This window comes from Macaca nemestrina, chromosome 7 (genome assembly GCF_043159975.1).
Source record: "Macaca nemestrina isolate mMacNem1 chromosome 7, mMacNem.hap1, whole genome shotgun sequence".
Taxonomy (NCBI): Eukaryota; Metazoa; Chordata; class Mammalia; order Primates; family Cercopithecidae; genus Macaca; species Macaca nemestrina.
In genome coordinates, this window is record NC_092131.1 from 73,657,079 (window position 1) to 73,672,672 (window position 15,594).

The 15,594-nt window shown below is 45.8% G+C and overlaps 1 protein-coding gene across 2 annotated transcripts in view; it reads left to right on the plus strand.

The window, feature by feature from the left end:
• Positions 1–826: 826 nt before the first annotated feature.
• EAP (E2F associated phosphoprotein) overlaps positions 827–15,594 on the plus strand; it is a 31,605-nt gene continuing 16,837 nt past the window's right edge. The window contains exons 1-4 of one of the 2 annotated variants that reach the window (XM_071100345.1): positions 828–1,005; positions 4,842–5,023; positions 8,249–8,344; positions 13,256–13,373. In XM_071100345.1, coding sequence (XP_070956446.1) covers positions 932–1,005; positions 4,842–5,023; positions 8,249–8,344; positions 13,256–13,373 — 470 coding nt within the window. In that variant the 5' untranslated portion in view covers positions 828–931. Of the gene's footprint in view, positions 1,006–4,841; positions 5,024–8,248; positions 8,345–13,255; positions 13,374–15,594 lie in introns of both variants that reach the window. The other variant, XM_071100346.1, reaches the window with a different exon arrangement.

The following is a 15,594-nucleotide window of genomic DNA, read 5'->3' on the forward strand; positions in this document are numbered from 1 at the left end:
AGTGGGATCAGTTGAGGGCTGAGCAAAAGTGGGGACTGGGAAGATGACGAGAAAATATAACTTTTCGGTAGATTGTCGAGGCCAAAGTCAGACTGAGGAGTGAACAGTGTGAAGGAGCGGTTGAGAGCCTCACGGTGTGGAAGGCATAAGGGTTAGAGGCAAGGTTGGCGAGATGCGGGTGCTGGTGTCTGAGGACCTATTGGATTTCGGGCCGTGTGTCCCTCAGCGTCTAGATTCCTGCTTCGTAGGTGATGAGACACTGCATGTAGCGTGTTCCCCTCAGAGACTACCACTTACGAGAGTGCCCATCATTATTTTTGGTGGCAAGGTAGCTGCTATTTTCCTGTAAGCAGAAGCCGCGGAAGAAAATGGTGGGATTATGGCCGGGCGCTGTGGCTCAAGCCTGTAATCCCAGCACTTTGGGAGGCCGAGGCGGGCGGATCACGAGGTCAGGAGATAGAGACCATCCTGGCTAACACGGTGAAACCCCGTCTCTACTAAAAAATACAAAAAACTAGCCGGGCGAGGTGGCGGGCGCCTGTAGTCCCAGCTACTTGGGAGGCTGAGGCAGGAGAATGGCGTAAACCCGGGAGGCGGAGCTTGCAGGGAGCTGAGATCCGGCCACTGCACTCCAGCTCGGGTGACAGTGCGAGACTCCGTCTCAAAAAAAAAAAAAAAAAAAAAAAAAAAAAAAAAAAAAGAAAATGGTGGGATTAAGACCCGCCCCCGTCTCCGCCCGTTTTCGCTCCTGCTCCGCCACTTCCCCGCCTTCTACGTTCCCCCCTTGCTTTGGTCGGTCTGCGCAGGCGCGCAAGGGGGACTCGGAAGTTCAGACGGAAGTGGCGTCAGGGGAGCTTTAGGGACTGGACCGGCAGTGTAAACAGAGACGCTGCAAATCGCTTGTGGATGGTGTAGGCCGCTGCAGGCCACCATGAACCGGCTTCCGGATGACTACGACCCCTACGCGGTTGAAGAGCCTAGCGACGAGGATCCGGCTTTAAGCAGGTGGGCCCCTGCCCCACCCTGGCCCCCGAGGATTTGGGTCGAGGCCTGGCTTTGATCGCCTCACTCGTTGCGCCTGCCGAGCCTATGCAGACCCTGGCGGCTCGGGAGCCTGTCGTGCCTCACTGTCACTTGTGCGAGGCTAAAGGGCTTTCCTGATGGGGTCGCGCAGCCCCGGGGGGGGCGGGGCCGATGTCTCCTGTAGGAAGAGGGATATTCCGGAATCACGGGGGATCGCGTGTAAATCTTCAAAAGCAATGAGATCGAAACCTACCTCTACAGCTTAGTAGCAGAGTGACGGAAGGCAAGTCACTTATCCTCGATTACTCACCTGTAAAATTGAACTATAACAACGTATAGTTGTATAACCTATATAGCACAGTGTAACACACTACGTTTGTTGTGAGGCTCACAGGACTTAATGTGAAGTGTCCATCTTGAAGACTAAACTGCCATAAACAGAAATAAGGGAATGTTGAATAGCCTTTTTTTTTTTTTTTTTTAACGGGGACTGTTTTATGCTTGCTCTGAGCAGCAGTGGGAAATCATAAGGTCCTTGTCGTCCAGAGGCTTATAGTATAATAAGGGTAATAAGATAAAGTACGGGCCGGGCGCGGTGGCTCACGCCTGTAATCCCAGCACTTTGGGAGGCCGAGGCGGGCGGATCACAAGGTCAGGAGATCGAGACCATCCTGGCTAACACTGTGAAACCCCGTCTCTACTAAAAATGCAAAAAATTAGCCGGGCGAGGCGGCGGGCGCCTGTAGTCCCAGCTACTCGGGAGGCTGAGGCAGGAGAATGGCGTGAACCCGGGAGGCGGAGCTTGCAGTGAGCCGAGATCGCGCCACTGCACTCCAGCCTGGGCGACTAAGCGAGACTCTGTCTCAAAAAAAAAAAAAAAGATAAAAGTACGTATATCTTGGCAGTGCGTTGTAGAAAATATTGACCTGAGATAGTCACAGAAGAAGGTTCGTGGTATTTCCAGAAGGGAGGTCTTTATTCTACCAGGGAAACTTGAAGCTATTTTGCCAAGAGATTTCCACACAAATTTAGTTATTTCTTAAGCTGTCAGCAAATCCTATTGTTAAACTTTAAAACATTCATTCTGTCCAAAGAAGCTTTCTGTAAAGCTGTGCTTTCATTAACAACGTTGGCCAGGTGTGGTGGCCCATGCCTGTAATCCCAGGACTTTGGGAGGCTAAGGCGGGAGAATCTCTTGAGCCTAGTAGTAAAGGAACAGCCTGGGCAACATAGTGAGACCTCATTTCTTAAAAAAAGAAAAAAAATATCAAAAGAACAATGTTTCCTCATATTGTCATGGGGAGACATTGGATGCATGGGAAATCAGACTGCTGTTAAGATTTCTTTTGTGGGGAGTGAGGATGAATACCAGGATTCCCTACGAAAAAGAGTTTCAGTTAATGGGTCCTGTCTGTGAAAGGAGATATATATATGTCTTATTTATTTATTTAGTTTGAGACAGAGTCTCACTCTGTCAGCCAGGCTGGAGTGCAGTGGCGTGATCTTGGTTCACTGTAGCCTCCACCTCCTGGGTTCCAGCAATTCTCCTGTCTCAGCCTCCTGGGTAGCTGGGATTACAGGCACGAGCTACCACGCCCGGCTTATTTTTTGTATTTTTAGTAGAGACGGAGTTTCACCATGTTGGCCGGGCCAGTCTCGAACTCCTGACCTTAGGCAATCCGCCCACCTCAGGCTCCCAAAGTGCTAGGATTACAAGGATGGGCCACTGAGCCCAGCCTGTTGTATCATTTCTTTAAGGAAGCTTTATAATCCTGTGACAGTTGCCACTGGTAAGGTAACTGTAAAGATAAATATTATAAAAACATAACAGTGTTATCAGACAATATTGCCTGTTGAAGGCTCTGAGCCAAATGGTTATTATTTTAAAAAGGGAGATTAGTGTTAGAGAGGTGTCTGTCAGGATTTAATTTTACACTATTTATAAGCTAATACATTGTAGCCTGTTACTGTTTCACGGTAGCTGACCGAAGACATGAGACTCCTGGGTCAAAGATAAGACTACACATAGCACAGCAAGCAGCATGAACATCATGTTTGTGTGGCTTGCTCTTGCTTGTCAACCCTACAGGTATTATGCTGATGGTCCTAGAAGAATGCTGCACATTCAGTGGGTTGGCATCGTGGCTAAAGAATACTTGAGCTTGGAGAATCCACCTCTTTCATGGCAGACAGTAAATACACCTGCTCTTTGTCCTGGAAGGAGACATTATCTCATTCCTCAAGGTTGTTTGTTGCAAACACAATCCTGAGAAATGGCTGGAGTGAACAGTGGTCAGAACCTTGCATTCTGGCCGGGCGCGGTGGCTCAAGCCTGTAATCCCAGCACTTTGGGAGGCCGAGATGGGCGGATCACGAGGTCAGGAGATCGAGACCATCCTGGCTAACATGGTGAAACCCCGTCTCTACTAAGAAATACAAAAAATAGCCGGGCGAGGTGGCAGCGCCTGTAGTCCCAGCTACTCGGGAGGCTGAGGCCGGAGAATGGCGTGAACCCGGGAGGCGGAGCTTGCAGTGAGCTGAGATCCGGCCACTGCACTCCAGCCTGGGCTACAGAGCGAGACTCCGTCTCAAAAAAAAAAAAAAAAAAAAAAAGAACCTTGCATTCTTGGCATACTTAACTTGCATATCCAGTGTCCATGATTTATTATTGCCTTTCCCAGTAGTGCTGAAAACTGAGACTTTGGTTGAAATAATCAAAAGAATTGAAGAAAATTTGTAGAAAAAATAACTCTCGCTTTGTGATTCAGTTTTTTAAAATTAAACATTTTATTTTGAAGTTTTTGTAGATTCACATTCAGTTATAAGAAATAATACAGGTCTGGTGCAGTGGCTCACACCTGTAATCCCAGCACTTTGGGAGGCCAAGGCAGGAGAATCACTTGAACTCAAGAGTTCAAGATCAGCCTGAGCAACATGATGAAATCATGTCTCTACCAAAAATACAAAATATTAGCTGGGTATGGGGGTGTATATCTGTGGTGAGGGTGGGAGGGTGAGGCAGTTGGTTGGCTTGAGCCTGGGAGGCAGAGGTTTCAGTGAGCCAAGATGGCACCATTGCACTCCAGCCTGGGCAACACAGTGAGACCCCCATCTCAGAAAAAAAAAAATAATAATAATACAGAGAGATCCTGTGTACCCTTTCTCCAGTTTCCTCCAGTGTTAACATACTACAAAACTATAGTGCAGTATCACAACCAGGATATCTATCTATTTATAGATCTATCTATGTATTTTTTGAGACGGATTCTGAATCCTGAGGCAGGAGAATTGCTTGAACCCAGGAGGCGGAGGTTGCAGTGAGCAGAAATCATGCCACTGTACTACAGCGTGGGTGACAAGAGCGAGACTCTATCTCAAAAAAAAGAAAAAAAAAGAAAAAGAAAAAGAAAAAAAAACCCAGTCTGGGCAACATGGCAAAACCCCATTTCTACAAAAATTAAAAAAAAAAAAGACTAGGAATGGTGGCATGTGCCTGTAGTTCCAGCTACTGGGGAAGCTGAGGTGGGAGGATTGCTTGAACCGGGGAGGTGGAGGTTGCAGTGAACTGAGATCATGCGACTGCACTCCAGCTTGGGTGACAGAGTAAGATGCCATCTCCAAAAAAAAAAAAAAAAAAAAAAAAGATTGGAAATATGCAGAACTGGCCTATTAAGTGAGAATAGCTATATGTAATATATAAGTATATCAAATGCAACCATGTAATACTTAGAATTGTTGTTGAACAGTGAGATGCTGGGAGTTTTAAATTATTTTAATTTTTAAATATTCATATTCTTTTGGATTTAAATATATACTAGCTCTGAGGATGAAGTGGATGTGCTTTTACATGGAACTCCTGACCAAAAACGAAAACTCATCAGAGAATGTCTTACTGGAGAAAGTGAATCATCTAGTGAAGATGAATTTGAAAAGGAAATGGAAGCTGAATTAAATTCTACCATGAAAACAATGGAGGACAAGTTATCCTCTCTGGGAACTGGTAAACTTTTGGTTCAATTTTATATATGTTTTTGTAAGCTCTATAAGGGCAGGAACCTTATTTGTGCTCTTCTGTGTCCCCAGCACTTTCAATAGGTGCTCAATATATATTTATTGAATGAAGGAGTAAATGTATTTGGCAGTCTGAGCTAGAGTCTTCTTTTTCTCATTTAAAAAAGTTATTGATTTTTTTTTTTTTTTTGAGACGGAGTCTCGCTCTGTCGCCCAGGCTGGAGTGCAGTGGCGCGATCTCGGCTCACTGCAAGCTCCGCCTCCCGGGTTCACGCCATTCTCCTGTCTCAGCCTCCCGAGTAGCTGGGACTACAGGCGCCCACAACCGCGCCCGGCTAATTTTTTGTATTTTTAGTAGAGACGGGGTTTCACCGTGGTCTCCATCTCCTGACCTTGTGATCCGCCCGCCTCGGCCTCCCAAAGTGCTGGGATTACAGGCGTGAGCCACCGCGCCCGGCCCAAAGTTATTGATTTATTTATTTAGGTTCAATGTCTCATTCTGTCACCCAGGCTGGAGTGCACTGGCATGATCATAGCTCACTGTAGCCTAAAACTCCTGGGCTCAAATGATCCTCCCACCTCTGCTTCTTGAATAACTGAGATTACAGGCATGTACCACTGTGCCCAGCTAATTAAAAAAAAAAATTTGGCACGGGCGCGGTGACTCACACCTGTAATCTCAGCACTTTGGGAGGCCGAGGCGGGTGGATCACGAGGTCAGGAGATTGAGACCATTCTGGCTAACACAGTGAAACCCCGTCTCTACTAAAAATACAAAAAATCAGCCGGACATGGTGGCGGGCGCCTGTAGTCCCAGCTACTCGGGAGGCTGAGGCAGGAGAATAGCGTGAACCCAGGAGGCGGAGCTTGCAGTGAGCTGAAATAGGGCCACTGCACTCCAGCCTGAGAGACAGGGAGACTCCGCCTCAAAATAAAATAAAATAAAATAAAATAAAATAAAATAAAATAAAATAAAATAATTTGTAGCGACTGGGTGCAGTGGCTCACACCTGTAATCCCAGCACTTTGGGAGGCCCAGGTGGATGGATCACCTGAGGTCAGGAGTTCGAGATGAGTCTGGCCAACATGGCGAAACCCCGTCTCTACTAAAAATACAAAAATTAGTTGGGTGTGGTGGCACGCACCTATAGTCCCAGCTACTCGGGAGGCCAAGGCAGGAGAATGGCTTGAACCCGGAAGGCAGAGGTTGCAGTGAGCCGAGATTGTGGCACTACACTCCAGCGAGGGCGAGGGAGTGAGACTCCATCTCAAAAAAAAAAAAAAAAAAAAAAAAAAGAGGCTGGGCTTGGTGGCTCACGCTTGTAATCCCGGCACTTTGGGAGGCCGAGGCGGGTGAATCACGAGGTGAGGAGTTCGAGACCATCCTGGCCAACACAGTGAAACACACCTCTACTAAAAATATAAAAATTAGCTGCGCGTGGTGGTGTGCACCTGTAATCCCAGCTACTCAGGAGCCTGAGGCAGGAGAATCGTTTGAACCCAGGAGGCAGAGGTTGCAGTGAGCTGAGATTGTGCCATTGCTCTCCAGCCTGGGAGACAGAGCTAGACTCCATCTAAAAAATAAAATAAAATAAAATAAAATAAATAAATTGTAGAGACAGGGTCTCACTATGTTGCCCAGGCTGGTCTTAAACTCTTGGCTCAAGTGATCTTCCTGCACTGGCCTGCCAAAGTGCTGGGATTACAGGTGTAAGCTACTGTGCCTGGCCTGGAGTTTTCTTTGATGACTGTCTTGTGTTCTTGGAAGGAGATTAGTTAATACTGTTTACTTGCATAATTTTGTTTTGCAGTTTTTACCCTAGAGTTAAAAGACACACAAACTTACAGAAGTATTTTTAGGGTTAGATGGCACTAAAATGTGTCAGATTTCATTATGTATCATCACAGATTCCTGTTTCATTTAGTGAGTAATGAAACATACTTCATTTTGATACTTGGTCTTTATGTAAAATTTACCTGACCTGAAAACTGGTTTGTGAAAGTAGGACTCGCTGGGCGCGGTGGCTCACGCCTGTAATCCCAGCACTTTGGGAGGCCGAGGCGGGCGGATCACAAGGTCAGGAGATCGAGACCACGGTGAAACCCCGTCTCTACTAAAAATACCAAAAAAAATTAGCCGGGCGCGGTTGTGGGCGCCTGTAGTCCCAGCTACTCCGGAGGCTGAGGCAGGAGAATGGCAGGAGAATGGCGTGAACCCGGGAGGCGGAGCTTGCAGTGAGCCGAGATCGCGCCACTGCACTCCAGCCTGGGCGACAGAGCGAGACTCCGTCTCAAAAAAAAAAAAAAAAAAAAGGAAAGTAGGACTCTTTGACTGGGTGCAGTGGCTCATGCCTGTAATCCCAGCACTTTGGGAAGCCGAGTTGGGTGGATCACGAGGTAAGGAGCTCAAGACCAGCCTGGCCAATATGGTGAAACCCCGTCTCTACTATAAATACAAAAAATTAGCCAGGTGCGATGGCAGGTGCCTATAATCCCAGTTACTCAGGAGGGTGAGGCAGGGGAATCACTTGAACCCGGGTGGCAGAGGTTGCAGTGAGCCAAGATCGTGCTATTGCACTCCAGCCTGGGCAACACAGTGAGACTCAGTCTCAAAAAAAAAGGAAGTAGGACTCGTCAGCATTGATTTCCATGTTGATATGCTATGTATTAGCTGGAAAGATCTGAAAGCATATAAAAATATAATAAAAACTAAAGCTGATGCTAACTAAGGAATTAGGGATATGGGCATATGATGACGTAAGTATAGGTAATGTCATGGCCCTGGGCACAACTGAGGAGAAGAATGTGTCCTTGACTCATTCCTCCTGACTTCCTGTAGGGTTTTTACCCTTTTTCTCCTAATGTTTCTTAGAACAAAATGTTTGTTCTATGTTCTGCATAGTATATTGCATGACTGAAAGGTAGAGATATGTGTGCTGGTAGCCTGAAAATATGGCTATTTTATTTAATGAGATTTGTAGGAAGGGAGAGAGAAGAATTTTCTGAAGATTTGGAACATTTTAAGGAGGGCCAGTTCTCTGTAACTGTATAGGGCATAGACATCGAGTAAGTCACTGATGTGAAAATATTTCACCATCAAATGAGATTGTGAATGAGTTGATATTGCTTTGAGGTGATAGAAGAATATATGGAGTTTTTCACCTTGTGAATTATGTATGATTTAGTCTGTAAACTTTACTTCTGGTTTGAATAGGATCTTCCTCAGGAAATGGAAAAGTTGCCACAGCTCCTACAAGGTACTACGATGATATATATTTTGATTCTGATTCTGAGGATGAAGACAAAGCAGGTAAGTAGCCTATTTACCAGGTTAAGCAGTTATATTTTATAAAAAAGGGTTTACCTAACAATTATTGGATGTAAGGATTTCCCTCTGAGTTTGGTCTTTTAAGAAATTACGGCTGGGCATGGTGGTTCACGCCTGTAATTGCAGCACTTTGGGAGGCTGATGCAGGCAGATCACCTGAGGTTGGGAGTTTAAGACCAGCCTGGCCAACTTGGCAAAACCCTGTCTGTACTAAAAATACAAAAATAAGCCGGGCATGGTGGTGCACGCCTGTAGTCCTAGCTACTTGGGAAGCTGAGGCAGGAGAATCACTTGAACCCGGGAGGCAGAGGTTGCAGTGAGCCGAGATTGCACCACTGCACTCCAGCTTGGGCAACAGAGTGATACTGTCTCAAAAAAAAAAAAAAAAAAAAAAAAAAAAAAAGTAAATTGGATGCCATTTATGTGAAAACAAAAGCAGGATTGATTAATAAGAAAAACTGGGGGCCAGGCATGGTGGCTTAATGCTTGTAATCCCAGCACTTTGGGAGGCAGATATAGGCAGATTGCCTGAGGTCAGGAGTTTGAGACCAGTCTGGTCAACATGGTGAAACCCCATCTCTACTAAAAATACAAAAAAATTAGCTGGGCTTGGTGGCGTGCACCTGTAATCCTGGCTACTTGGGAGGATGAGACAGGAATTGCTTGAACCAGGGAGGTAGAGGTTGCAGTGAGCTGAGATTGCACCACTGCACTCCAGCCTGGGCAACACAGCAAGACTCCGTCTCAAAAAAAAAAAAAAAAAAAAAAGTAAATTGGATGCCATTTATGTGAAAACAAAAGCAGGATTGATTAATAAGAAAAACTGGGGGCCAGGCATGGTGGCTTAATGCTTGTAATCCCAGCACTTTGGGAGGCAGATATAGGCAGATTGCCTGAGGTCAGGAGTTTGAGACCAGTCTGGTCAACATGGTGAAACCCCATCTCTACTAAAAATACAAAAAAATTAGCTGGGCTTGGTGGCGTGCACCTGTAATCCTGGCTACTTGGGAGGATGAGACAGGAATTGCTTGAACCAGGGAGGTAGAGGTTGCAGTGAGCTGAGATTGCACCACTGCACTCCAGCCTGGGCAACACAGCAAGACTCCGTCTCAAAAAAAAAAAAAAAAAAAAGCTGGGGATGCAAGCATGTGAGGACATGGCACCAACAGTGGTGCTACTTGGGTGTACCTAGGAAGTAAGAGAGAGTGTGTCCCAGGCCGGGCGCGGTGGCTCACGCCTGTAATCCCAGCACTTTGGGAGGCCGAGGCGGGCGGATCACAAGGTCAGGAGATCGAGACCACGGTGAAACCCCGTCTCTACTAAAAATACAAAAAATTAGCCGGGCGAGGTGGCGGGCGCCTGTAGTCCCAGCTACTCAGGAGGCTGAGGCAGGAGAATGGCGTAAACCCAGGAGGCGGAGCTTGCAGCGAGCCGAGATCGCGCCACTGCACTCCAGCCTGGGCGACAGAGCGAGACTCCGTCTCAAAAAAAAAAAAAAGAGAGTGTGTCCCAACTCAATACCTCCCCTCCTTGGGGCTCTTGCCCCCTCTTCCTTTAGGTTCCCTATAGCAGCAGTATTTGTTTTCATGCCTGCAAATAGTTTCTATGTTTTCATCCTCCTGCAGATTTTTTTTTTTTTTTGAAACGGAGTCTTGCACTGTCACCCAGGCTGAAGTGCAGTGGCCCTATCTCAGCTCACTGCAAGCTCTGCCTCTGGGGTTCACGCCATTCTCCTGCCTCAGCCTCCCGAGTAGCTGGGACTACAGGCACCTGCCACCACTCCCAGCTAATTTTTTGTACTTTTATCAGAGATGGGGTTTCACTGTGTTAGCCAGGATGGCCTGGATCTCCTGACCTCGTGATCCACCTGCCTTGGACTCCCAACTTTTATTTTTTTTTTTTGAGACGGAGTTTTGGTCTTGTTGCCCAAGCTGGAGTGCAATGGCACCATCTTGGTTCACTGCAACCTCTGCCTCTTGGGTTCAAGCAATTTTCCTGTCTCAGCCTCCCGAGTAGCTGGGATTACAGCCTCCTGCCACCACGCCCGGCTAATTTTTTGTATTTTTAGGAGAAACGGGGTTTCACCATGTTAGCCAGGCTGGTCTCAAACTCCTGACCTCAGGTGATCCACCTGCCTTAGCCTCCCAAAGTGCTGGAATAACTGGTGTGAGCCACCATGCCTGGCCTCCTCTTGCAGAATTTTTCTTAATGCGTTGCTTTTTAATCAGCCTCTGTGTTCTTCAAAATTGAATTTTTATAAAATTTAAGCAAAGTTGAACATAACAAGAGCTAAAACTAATTATTTCAGTAATTACACTGAAATATTCGAGTAACAAATTTCTGTGGTAAACAACAATATTATACTTTTATGCATTATTACTTAAATATTGACCTGCTAGAATGTACGTGTTTATTTATTTATTTATTTATTTATTTATTTATTTATTTATTTTGAGATTGAGTCTCGCTCTGTCACCCAGGCTGAAGTGCAGTGGTGTGATCTCAGCTCACTGCAAGCTCCTCCTCCCAGGTTCATGCCATTCTCCTGCCTCAGCCTCCCGTGTAGCTGGGACTACAGGCGCCCGCCACCACGACCGGCTAATTTTTTTGTATATTTAGTAGAGACGGGGTTTCATCATGTTAGCCAGAATGGTCTCGATCTCCTGACCTTGTGATCTGCCCGCCTCGGCCTCCGAAGTGCTGGGATTATAGGCGTGAGCCAACCGCGCCCAGCCTTGTTTATTTATTTTTTAGGCAGAGTGCCACTCTGTCACCCAGGCTGGAGTGCGGTGACACAGTCTTCGCTCACTATAGCCTCTGCCTCCTGGGTTCAAGCGATTCTGGTGCCTCAGCCTCCCTGGTAGTTGGGACTACAGGTGCACACTACTGTACCTGGTTACTTTTTGTATTTTTAGAAGAGACAGGGTTTCGCCATGTTGGCCATGGTGGTTTGAAACTCCTGATCTCAGGTTGTCTGCCCACTTTGGCCTCCCAAAGTGCTGGGATTACAGGCATGAGCCAGCACTCCCTGCCTGCTAGAATATATTCAAAAAGTCTAGTGTATGTAGATGGCCATAGTGGTTTTTTTTTTGTTTTTTTGTTTTTTTTTTGTAGAGATGGGGTCTTGCTTTGTTACTTAGGCTGGTGTCGAATTCCTGGCTTCAAGCGATCCTCCGAAAATGCTGGGATTACAGATGTGAGCCACTGTGTCGGACCTCATACTGTGTTTTTTTTTTTTCAATTCACTTTTGAAATATTTTTGTTCTAATTTTAGTAGCATTTTATATGTGAGAATGCGTGGAGAATTCATACATCAAAAATAATTTCTATTCTTGGCTTGTTTTGAGTGGCTCTTTTGAGTTTCTGAATTCTCATTGTTTGAACTTAGTCCTTGAAATACCAGTTTTGGGTAAATAAACAATTTTTGCCTCCTTTGTCATTTTATTGCCTTATTAGTTGGAGAAGAACTTTATTTTTTACATTTTTGTTGAATTTTTTACTTTTTTAGAGATAGGTCTCACTCTGTCACCGAGGCTCCAGCAGTGCAGTGGTGCAATTATAGCTTACTACATCCTCAGACTCCTAGGCTCAAGCCGTCCTCCCAGTTCAGCTTCCCTAGTAGCTAGGACTACAGGTGTGCTAGGACTACAGGTGTGCCTGGCTAATTTTTAATTTTTATTTGTGTAGAGATGGGGTCTCATTATGCTGGCCAGGCTGGTTTTGAACTCCTGGCCTCAAGTGATCCTCTTGTCTCAGCCCCTCAAAGCTCTAGAATTATAGGTGTGAACTACCGCACCCCACCTGGACAAGCACTTGTTTAGATGAAGGGTTTTTTTAACTTTTTTTTTTTTGAGACAGAGTTTCGTTTTTGTTGCCCAGGCTGGAGTGCAATGGCACAATCTCGGCTCACCGCAACCTCCACCTCCTGAGTTCAAGTGATTCTCCTGCCTCAGCCTCCTGAGTAGCTGGGATTACAGGCATGCTCCACCATGCCCGGCTAATTTTGTAGTTTTAGTAGAGACAGGGTTTCTTCATGTTGGTCAGGCTGGTCTCAAACTCCCAACCTCAGTTGATCTTCCCCCCTTGGCCTCCCATAGTGCTGGGATTACAGGCATGAGGCACTGCGCCTGGCCTCTGGCCTTTTTTAACTTGTTTTTTTTTTGGAGACAGAGTTTTCGCTCTTTTGCAGAGGTTGGAGTGAAGTGGCACGATTTCAGCTCACTGCAACCTCTGACCCCCTACTCAGGTTCAAGCGATTCTCCTGTGTCAGCCTCCCAAGTAGCTAGGATTATAGGTGCCTGCCACCAGGCCTGGCTAATTTTATATTTTATTTTATTTTTTTTCTTTTTTGTTGAGACAGAGTCTCGCTCTTGTCACCCAGGCTGAAGTGCAGTGGCATGATCTCGGCTCACTGCAACCTCTGCCTCCTGGGTTCAAGCAATTTTTCTGCTTCAGGCCTCCAAGTAGCTGGGATTACAGGTGCCTGCTACCATACCCAGCTAATTTTTATATTTTTAGTAGAGACAGGTTTCACCATGTTGGCCAGGCTGGTCTCAGACTCCTGACCTCAGGTGATCTGCCCGCCTTGGTGTCCCAAAGTGCTGGGATTACAGGCGTGAGCCACCGCCCCTGGCCCTAATTTTGTACTTTTAGTAGAGACAGGGTTTTGCTATGTTGTCCAGGCTGGTCTCGAACTCATGACGTCAGGTGATGCACCCACCTTGGCCTCCCAAAGTGCTAGGATTATAGGTGTGAGCCACTGCGCCCGTCCCTTTTAAAACTTTTTAGGGAAAATAAAAATAAATGTGTAGCTTGGGAAATGAGACTATTCATTTAAAGAAGTGTGAACTTGACACATGATTCTTAGCCATATCCTAACATTTTCAAAATTAGTACAGGTGACCAAGAAAAAAAAGAAGAAACAACACAAGATTCCAACAAATGACGAATTACTGTATGATCCTGAAAAAGATAACAGAGATCAGGCCTGGGTTGATGCACAGAGAAGGGGGTAAGAACTTAATGTTTAGAATCTTTAGGAAAAAATGATTGAAAGATGATTTTTACTACATTCACATTTTGAATATATGTGTATATGTTTACACAAACACATACACACACACAAACAAAAAAGTTTGAGGAAAAAACTGCTCAATAGTTTATTTTGAAAATAACCAGCAAATTTTAGTGAGACAATTTTTTTTTAAATTTTAAATTTTATATTTTATTTTATTATTATTATTTTTTGAGACGGAGTCTTGCACTGTCACCTGGGCTGGAGTGTGGTGGCGCGATCTCGACTCACTGCAACCTCTGCCTCCCGGGTTCAAGAGATTTTCCTGCCTCAGCCTCCCGAGTAGTTGGGATTACAGGCGCCCGCCACCGCGCCCAGCTAATTTATTGTATTTTTAGTAGAGACAGGGTTTCACCATGTTGGCCAAGCTGGTCTCAAACCCCTGACCTCGTGATTCACCCACCTCGGCTTCCCAAAGTGCTGGGATTATAGGCGTGAGCCCCTGCACCTGGCCCGACAATTGTTTTATTTTTTAAAAAAACTCGTTGAATTCAGGCTGTGTTAGTCAATCTTTCCTTCAAGAAAAACTGACTTTTTTTTTTCAGATGTCGTTTTAAATTACTTTGAGATTAAGAGTTTATGTGGATGAGCCAGGGTAGTGGCTTATGCCTGTAATCCCAGCCACTTTGGGAGGCTGAGGCAGGTGGATCATCTGAGGTCGGGAGTTTGAGACCAGCCTGGTGAACATGGTGAAACCCTGTCTCTACTAAAAATACAAAAATTAGTGGGGCAATGGTGGTGCACACCTGTAATTCCAGCTACTCAGGAGGCTGAGGCGGGAGAATTGCTCGATCCTGGGAGGTGGAGGTTGCAGTGAGCCGAGATCACGCCACTCCACTCCGGCCTGGACGACAGAGTGAGACCCTGTCTCAAATAATAAAAAGCTTTTGTGGATGAAGAGTGGATTTAGCAAATTGTTCTTTTTAACTACTTACAAATTTGATTTTTAAAAATTGAGATGAGGCTGGGCATGATGGCTCAAGCCTATAATCCCGGCACTTTGGGAGGCCAAGGCGGGTGGATCACTTGAAGTCAGGAGTTCAAGACCAGCTTGGCCAACATGGCAAAACCCTGTCTCTACTAAAAATACAAAAATTAGCTGGGTGTGGTGGTGTGCGCCTGTAATCACAGCTACTCTGGAGGCACAAGAATTGCTTGATCCCAGGAGGTAGAGGTTGCAGTGAGCCGATATTGTACCACTGTACTCCAGCCTGGTTGACTGAGTGAGACTGTCTGAAAAAAAAAAAAAAAAAAAAAATTAAGATGAAGCTACTCTAGGTACACTGCTTATGGGGTATCCCTGCTCTGCAAGGAGCAGTTAAATTTTTTTTTTTTGAGATGAAATTCACATAACAACATTGCCCACTTTAAAAGTGAACAATTGGCCGGGCGCGGTGGCTCAAGCCTGTAATCCCAGCACTTTGGGAGGCCGAGGCGGGTGGATCACGAGGTCACGAGATCGAGACTATCCTGGCTAACATGGTGAAACCCCGTCTCTACTAAAAATACAAAAAACCTAGCCGGGCGTGGTGGCGGGCGCCTGTAGTCTCAGCTACTTGGGAGGCTGAGGCGGGAGAATGGCGTGAACCCGGGAGGCGGAGCTTGCAGTGAGCCGAGATCACGCCACTGCACTCCAGCCTGGGAGACACAGCGAGACTCCGTCTCAAAAAAAAAAAAAAAAAAAAAAAAAAAAAGTGAACAATTTAGTGGCATTTAATACCATTCACAATGTTGTACAGCCACCACTTTTATGTAGTGTCAATGATTTTCATCATCCCAAAAGGAAACCCTGTACTGTTAGGTAGTTTCCCTACCCTTCCCCTCAGCCCCTTGGCAGCCACTGATATGTGCACTGTCTCTGTGGATTTGCTTATTTTAGATATTTCATATGAATGGGATATTACATAGTTTGTGACTTTTTTTATCTGGCTGCTTTCACTGGGCATAGTGCTTTTGAGGTTCATCTACATTTTATCATATGTCAGTACTTCTCTACTTTTTATGGCTGAATAGTATCCCATTGTATGTCTATATCACAATTTGTTTATCCTTTCATTCACTGAGGGATGGATGTTTGTGTTGTTTCCACACCCTTCGCCCCCACCTTTTTTTAAGAGATGCCTGGGCTGGAGTGCAGTGGTGCAGTTACAGCTCACTG